General features: G+C 45.7%; 1 protein-coding gene across 1 annotated transcript; it reads left to right on the top strand.

Moving 5' to 3' along the window:
• The first annotated feature begins 269 nt into the window (after positions 1-269).
• On the top strand, positions 270-6,801 carry LOC120516426 (ciliary-associated calcium-binding coiled-coil protein 1-like). Its single transcript, XM_039738071.1, has 6 exons — positions 270-417; positions 1,882-2,026; positions 3,417-3,489; positions 4,412-4,534; positions 5,578-5,709; positions 6,727-6,801. The coding sequence occupies exons 1-6, from the start codon at positions 270-272 to the stop codon at positions 6,799-6,801; spliced, it is 696 nt and encodes a 231-aa protein (XP_039594005.1).
• The last annotated feature ends 1,308 nt before the right edge of the window (positions 6,802-8,109 follow it).

Raw genomic sequence — 8,109 nt, 5'->3', positions numbered from 1 at the left:
GCTGACATGGTGCTATAACTGGTGTAGCGATCACCAACATCGAAGCCCCCAATGAGACGTGTCGTCAGGGCAACTTGCTGATTACCACCGTGGCATTTTTACTCTTTTAAGAGGCAAATCTTTGAATCCCCTGCTCTGGCTTTGAGTTTGTTTCAGTTGGCCTAATTTTCGTTATGTGTAATTCAGTTTAAATTCCTTTTTGTGCAAACAAATGACTTTTTTTTTTTTTCCGGTGATTTTCTATTAGAGAATTGCAAGACATCCTGTCCATGAAAAACCACTTGGTTTGCCTGAAGGAGGCCTCTGTTCTGGATTACTATGTCTCTGGCTTTTGGTGGGCCAAAGAAAGTAGCTTCTCCCCAGAGCAGATCCAGGCGTTCATGAGCCTCCTCCAAATCCTTATGGAGAACTTGAGAAGTAAGTGAGAAGCTCTGAGCCTTTGATGGGAGAAACAACCCCAAAGCTGCCTTTCAGGAACATCTTGAGGAGAATGGCAACCAACCTGCTCTAGTTAGGGGGCCTCATAGTCAGGAATAAAGAAATGGGAAGACAAAATGGCCAGTTGTCAGGTGAAAAGGACGATCAGGCGGAAAGGGTCAGATGTCAGGTGTGGAGCTGAATGGCCTGCTCTTGTCCGTGGTCTTTGTTATGGACCTCCTTTTAGCTCTTTGACTGCCCCCAAGTCCTTGCTTTATTTTCCAGATTATCACACATCCCGTTTATGTGTAGAGGCCTGCTGAACTGGGCTGGGAAGAGGCTAAGGGCACTCGCTCAGAACGAGGTCTTCTTTGAGGAGCCGGTGGGCACACTCCTCAAGCAGAGAGTGTGTTCTTCTATAAATAACACAGGCAGAAAGGTTGTTAGGTATTTATTACCACCGAAGATTATGTTAAGTGAGCAAAGTTGACGACTTTCTAAAGAATTCCACGTTTGAAGCTCTAGATGTTTTTAAATCAGATTCTCCAGGTTTTTATCACAGAGGTCCTTCATGGTGCAGATTGATGAGCTGGGACTTCTTGGAATTCCCACAGTCCCAAATCTGGGAGGCTATGACTTGGCAGTGAGTGACACTTCTGCCACTCTGTCGCCGATCCGAATGTCTTTATTCAGTATGGCACCTCTCCTGAGTTTCATACGTTACTCAGTGAATCGTGGGCTTTGTGTGGGCACTGGCTGGTTCACACATTTCACAAACTCTCCTTGTCCTCTTTTGATTACCGGAGAATTCCTTTAGAAAGCTCCTAAAGTTTTAATTTCATCATATTTGGAGATAATAAAACAGAATATCACACTCCATTTACAGATAACAACGCACTTGTAAGTGAGCCCTGAAAAAAATAAATTGGGCTGAACAGGAGTTGGCCTGCCTTGGCTCTCGACTTTTTGAACTCGGGTTTTAGATAACAGTAACAATTAAAATGAATAATTAAATGGCCCGCCATTGGACCTCTCTGGTCAGTAGTTGGTTCAGAAGCGCCCTGAACTGAGCTGGGTTTGACATTTGGCCCTTGGGCAGTGCCAGGCAAGGCTGCCAGTATTCCAGACAGGCCTACTCTGATTGTTTTATTGATGGAGTAAAGGGTCCTCGATGACGGGTGCACTTGGCTATCAGGTATCATTCTTAGCTTTGAGCTGAGCCTCCACATTTGCTCACAGTAAGTGAAGAAAGTGTGAACTTGGACTTTGTGGAGAAGAAGCCCAGCTGATTTTAAAGTCTTAGTGTGGCTGATTTTAATTCTCATGCCTCGTCTGTGCCAGTCTGATGCTTTGGCTTGATCTTTCGTGTAGTTGCTGCATTGGGAGACTTTGTTGGGTTAGGGTTGGGCTGTTTATTACAATTCTGTGCAATAATAATTATGTCCATTATGAATCTGATTACAGCAAAGCGCATGACCATTGCTGACAACCTTCGAGAACTTGCAGCTGCCATGAAGGAAGTCAGCAGATCCGAGGCTGACGAAAACGATGGGCCTGAGCTCTTCAGTTTGGACGAGTCAACTTGTATCATTGACTTCCTGAAAGGGAGGTGATTGTCTTGTAGCCTTCTCATGTCTGTTGAATTTTACGATAAGGCAGAAAACTGTGCATAGAAAAAAGCAACTGAGTTTCAAGAAATCCAAAGAGTCCGTGAAAGCAGCAGCCAGTCACACCTTCGGTGTAGTGAGCAGAACTTTCACCCAGAGCTCCATTAAAACTGAGGTTTGGCACTCGACACACAGTGGACAGTCCAGTCACAGTAAAGTTCGTGATAAATTGTTTAACTCTTTAGTGATTTTAACGTTTTAACTCTCGCGGGGTGCATCGGCTTAACAAAGTGATCGCCATTTTAGCAGACACCACCTGTGAGTCCAAACGAGTCAGGTGGATAAAAGGGGCCAGAAGAACACGTTTGTGACATAACAGAAGAAACGGCGATCACTGATCTGAGGCGTATCAGAGAGAGAATGGGAAGAGCCGGCGATGAAATGCGAGCGAGACGGGGGGTCGCGTGAAGGTTCAGTGGCAGAGCAGTAATCTGAGCAGCTGAGCAGAAGGGATGGGGAGGGTCCCCTGGTGTCCAAATGAGTGGAAGGATTACTGTTTGACTGGCACAAAATTTGAACAGATTTAGTAGTTAATTCAGTTATCCATCCATCCATCCATCCATTATGTAACCCACTACATCCTAACTACAGGGGTCTGCTGGAGCCAATCCCAGCCAACACAGGGCACAAAGCAGGAAACAAACCCAGGGCAGGGCGCCAGCCCACCACAGGACACACACACACACACACACTAGGGACAATTTAGGATCGCCAATGCACTTAACCTGCATGCCTTTGGACTGTGGGAGGAAATCCACGCAGACACGGGGAGAACGTGCAAACTCCACACAGGGAGGACCTGCAAAGCGAACTCATAACCGCGAGGCAGCAGCGCTACCACTGCGCCACCGTGCTGCCCTAATTCATTTATTGAATTATTTATTTGATTGCACCGTTTTGCACATTTTGAACACCATAAACTGCTATTCCTTTGCACATGATGTCTCTCTTGTCTGCTTACTCACCCTGGTCCATCTCGGTTCATGACTGTCGATGTTTGGGACTGAGAGTAATGCCCATGGCTGTGGGTCTGAGGCTCACAACAAAGGAGGGACGATCACAGGGAGTCCGGCAACACCATAAAGAGTGTATAAAGGCTCAGCTAAGCGCAGAGTGTATGCCCACTACCCGCTCCATGCCAGTCCCACTCCCCTGATGCTGTCTTCTTGCCCAAGTTTCAAACTGTAGTCAGAATTTCAGTGTAAGCTAAACGCAGGCTGAGTTTATTGCTCTGTGTTGTGTTCTGGCGGACTATCAGGTTTGAAGTAAGCTGCTCTCCTGAATCGGTGGATTTCTGTGTAAATGGAGGGGATTCTTGTTTTTGTTTTGCAGTTTATTTCAGCATTACAAACTCTATGAATTTGTCTTCATCCACTCAAGAGATGATCTCTTTTTGAGGTTTCAAGTAGGTTTTTCATTTCTATTTATGTATGTATGTATTTATCATGATTTATATTTGCAAGCTCCTATGTACATTCACCATGTTGGCCTCACAAATTCTCTTTCTCTGCCACAGTCTGTTGACCACTTTCTGGGTTGACTTCTCCCTTGATATGTTAACCTCCAAAATTGAATTACAAAAAGGCAGATTTTCAATGGAATCCATAATGTCTTCAAGAAATAAAGTAGAATAAACCTCATGTGTGATTCTGTAGCTGAAGAATGACGGTGCAGCTTTGAATGATTTATAAGAAGGATGTCTGAAAATTAGCAACTTGAGCTAACTAAGTAATCTCAGCAAGTGAGGGGTACTTGAATCCCAAAAAACAGCTGAAAGAAATAAGACGAGCATCAGGCATAGTAATGGTTACGATCGCACTGTGACATCTTTGTCATTCTAACACACACGTTGCTAAAATTGTGCGTCACAATAGGAACATCTGGGAGTGTCCAGAGCGCCATTTCATGAGCTGGCATCCACACAAGTACACAGGATCAAACCGGCCTAAGCAGGTTTCATGGTAGACGTCCTTCAAATGATAATTCAGACTTGCTTTGTATCTCCGTTTCTGTTCCTTGCATTGGGACGTTCATCTTGTACGCGTCCCCCTTTACAAAGGCCAGGCTTTGAGCCCACGTCCCCTCAATCCTGTGGCGTCAAACAGAAGCTCCATGCCGGTGGTAGCTCTGGAGGAGATACAAGCACAATGGCACTCAATTCCAAGCCCACCCTCGAGATGTTCAGCCGGTGGCACTCATGATAAATGATTTCCCCCAACTTTCTCATGCATTTAACATTAAATTGTTTGAAGCAAAACATAAAATATGTGTGGTATGCTGCAGTAATGGAGCATTTTTTGAAGTCATTTTAATTCTTTCATTTTTAGGAAAACATTGACGTTGACCTATTTATTAATTCCCTGCACGCACATCCACTTGAGGAGGGGCTGAGCCAAGACATGTACTCCTTGTTCATTGACGTTGGTACCCCGGAGCAGCCTGAGGAGGAGGTGACGTCTTATTAATGGATTTAGTTTTAGGTGAAACCCTATAAAATGGCGGCCTTAAATGGTGTGTGACCCATTCAGCCGCTTCATTGAAACACTTGAGGATTAGGAGGCTGGGTTCAGATCCATTCTTTGTATTAAGTGCCAAATAAACAAATGAGGGGAAATTAGGAAGAGTTTGGGCTCGCCAAAGGGTAAAACTCCGTTTATGGTCAAGGTGGTGCCTGCTAGGAGGTGTAGACATGTGAGAGTGGCGGGGGGTAGGGAGCTGGGCGGAGCCAGGCAGGGGTCACAGGTCATCCTCCAAGTTGACGATACTGACACGCGAAAGGAAGTAACTGGACACTAGGCTTCTCTCGCTTCTTCTAAAACTTTCTCCTGGATTTCTTTTGCTTAAGCCTGGTGGGCTTAAATGCACAATCACACTCAAGACACAGCAGAAGTGCAGGTCAGCTATGGGCTCTGGTCTCATAGCCATAAGTTCTAGAAAGTGGACAGGCAGATAGATATGTGGATGAAATCTTGAGACCCACACTCTTCCAGCCCCCAATGATGCAAGGGGGCAACTCTGAGGCTGAAATAAAGAGAGCAGAACCAGCGGCCAAAACAAATACCTTAATGGAAGGATGACCATCACGGCCTGCCAACCGGTCTTTCATTCCCTGTTAAAATATGTGAACTACACAAACAAACGGTTCAGTTTATAACCGTCTGAGCCTTCTAAACAGTGACAGGCAGCTCTGGTGTCATTGGGTGAGTTTCATATGCAATCCCACGAATGGTCCGATGACAAGTGAGGTAGGACGGTGGCACTTTGTAGACTCCACTTTATCACCAATGTCTCTTTACAACCCCGGTGAAGTGACACACAACAAGAGGCTTAACTGTAATGTGTGACATTAGATGTTGAAACGCTGGCATCAATGCTTCACTTGACATGCAGGCCAAAGTTGTGAGGCCGAGTCATGGTGGGGCATCTGGGAAGTGAATTGGCCGTGGTTTGGGGCGGCCTGACAGAAGCTGACCTTTGTTTTTATTCCTTTTAGACTTTGCCTGAAGAACAAAAGTTCGATTATGTAATTGAAACTCCGACAAGAGACCCCTTGGAAGGATTCACTGTGGAGGATGTCAAACAGGTTTTGCAAAATATCACTGGAAGTGTGGTGAAAAACCTGCAGGTATGGAATAAAGGGGCAAACAAAAGGAATCGAGATGTCCTGACTGTTCTTATTAACATTTGCTGTGTCCGTGAAGGGTGGACAAGAGAAACCGACTTCGCCTACACAACTTCCTTGGACACTCCTTAGGTGGCAACTTTGTTACCTGGCCTTTTAAAACATGGCCAACGGGTAAAGGAGACCCCGAGAAGTGCTTCAGCTGCAGGGGCACAGTTCAGTGCTTAGTTACCTACCAGCTTGCCAAATCTTTACCTATCTGTCTGGCTTGTAAGCTACAAAACCGAAATTGTCGGCCGACGATTGACATGCCAGTTGTTCTGTGGATTGAATTCGGAATGACAGTCACAAGTGTCAAATCTTAGGGAATTTTTATTCAATTGCAATCGAAAGAAAAATCATAAAATTAGTAAGGAAATAAAATTAGAGCCCTGGGTCCTCCTAAAGCGCAGTCCGTGTCGCTATCTGTGCTGTCTCATTTATTCTTAAAATGGCCGCCATTGTATTTAGAACCCAGAAATGAGAAACTGGACAAACAAACAGATGGATTCCCTTATCGTAATGTGGAGAGTCACGCCACAGGTGGCACACGTACCAGCATCTGTAGGGACAGGCGGCACTGAGCCCTCATTTCAGCTCTGCCATGCACTTTATTTTTAAAGTATATTGGTTTATTGGTAGTTGTCATTGCTGTCACTTTTTATACCCTTAACAATAATTACAGTGAAAAGCCACACAGAATCTTGTGATGTTTTCTGCATCACTGGACTTGGCTGATGTGCTTGAACTGCCATATTACCCATCTGTCTGCCTGCCCGCCCGTCCTTTTACTGAACTTGCTTAATCCAACATTAGGGCTTCAAGAAGTTCCATACTGATATGAGTATTAATTCACAGAAGTTTCAAATCTCTATTTCATTGTAGCGTGTAGAAGATTTGAGAAGTCAGCATGGCCACTAGAAGGGCTCCATATCTGAATTGTGAAGGTAACCTGGCTGTCTTTCTCATATTTTCTAACAGAGTGAGATCAACAAGAAGCTTCAGCAGCAGGAGGAGGATTATCTGGCCAGACTGGAGAAGGTGATCAGATCATGAACCTACCACGGCCGTTGAAAACGTTTGGCAAGCATCTTAACTTTAGGGTTAGGGTTCAGACGGCACGCAGACATCGATGTACGGTATGTCGACGTTAGTGAGGTTACCTGTGGCTGCTCTCTGGTTGCTCACAATTTGCTGAAATATGAAATTTGACAGAATTGTGAGAGTGAAGGTGGGAACTGAATTTTCACTTTGCTGACCATTGCATTTTCTATTATGTTATGCTTGAAATTCAAGACACAATTAAAACAAAAGACTTGGAAATTAATAAATTATTATTAATCCCATCCATCAGATTTTATGAACTTTTTAAATCCAACATGGAGTCACCACAGCTTATCTCATAGGAGCCAACCTTGGAAAGGGCAGCACTCCTTGTGTCACTCACTTCTGAGCACAGGACATAGAAGTGGCAGTGCCATCCTAAATATCTGGGAAGGGCAGGTCTTTTGCCAACTCAGAGGTGTGTAGTGAAGGTGGCTCATGGATTTCCAGATTTGTTGCTGAAGGCCACTCGGCTGATGTCGGTTCCTGGTGTAGCTCTCTTACGGTTGTCGGAGTCAACGCGGTTGTCTTGGAGGAATTCCTCCAAGTCTCTGCCCATCTTCCAAGGGGCTGTGAAATATGAAATACATTTCAGCATTAACTACATGAGGAAAACAATTCAAGAAGATTACAAGACCTTGAAATGCTCCATGAATTAACATTCCTGTCCTGTATCTGTCACTTACATGACATCATGTGGTGCTTAGCAACATTCAGTACACTGAAGCTGGTTGGGCATATTATGAGGGCCCCGCCCCTGGGCACACTGGACAGCTGGAGATTGCTTGGGAATTCACAGCAAATACCAGAGTCCACCAGGAGAGGGCAACCCAGTCTGACCACCCAGATGACCTGCAGGACTGCAGTTTGAGGTCACCTCCCTGAGTCTCCCTGAGTGTGTTTCTCACTCCACGTTCCATGCACAAGTCCATCCATCCATTTTCCAACCCGCTGAAGCCGAACACGGGGGTCTGCTGGAGCCAATCCCAGCCAACACAGGGCACAAGGCAGGAACCAATCCCGGGCAGAGTGAGTACCAACCCACCGCAGGACACACACAAACACACCCACACACACTAGGGCCAATTTAGAATCGCCAATCCACCTAACCTGCATGTCTTTGGACTGCCCGGAGGAAACCCACGCAGATACGGGGAGAACATGCAGACTCCACGCAGGAAGCGATCCCGGGTCTCCTAACTGCGAGGTAGCAGCGCTACCACTGCGCCACCGTGCCGCGCCATGCACAAGTCTCTCGCG

The sequence above is a fragment of the Polypterus senegalus genome, chromosome 16, assembly GCF_016835505.1.
Source record: "Polypterus senegalus isolate Bchr_013 chromosome 16, ASM1683550v1, whole genome shotgun sequence".
NCBI classification, from domain to species: Eukaryota; Metazoa; Chordata; class Cladistia; order Polypteriformes; family Polypteridae; genus Polypterus; species Polypterus senegalus.
The sequence above is the reverse complement of the archived record's forward strand: the minus strand, read 5'-3'. Positions and strand labels throughout refer to the sequence as shown.

Excerpts from the sequence above, each read along its gene's own strand:
- LOC120516426 (XM_039738071.1), top strand. The coding sequence starts at position 270 with ATGAAAAACCACTTGGTTTGCCTGAAGGAGGCCTCTGTTCTGGATTAC. Across the intron at positions 3,490-4,411 it reads ATCTCTTTTTGAGGTTTCAA|GAAAACATTGACGTTGACCT; the intron begins GTAGGTTTTTCA and ends TTTCATTTTTAG. Across the intron at positions 4,535-5,577 it reads CGGAGCAGCCTGAGGAGGAG|ACTTTGCCTGAAGAACAAAA; the intron begins GTGACGTCTTAT and ends TATTCCTTTTAG.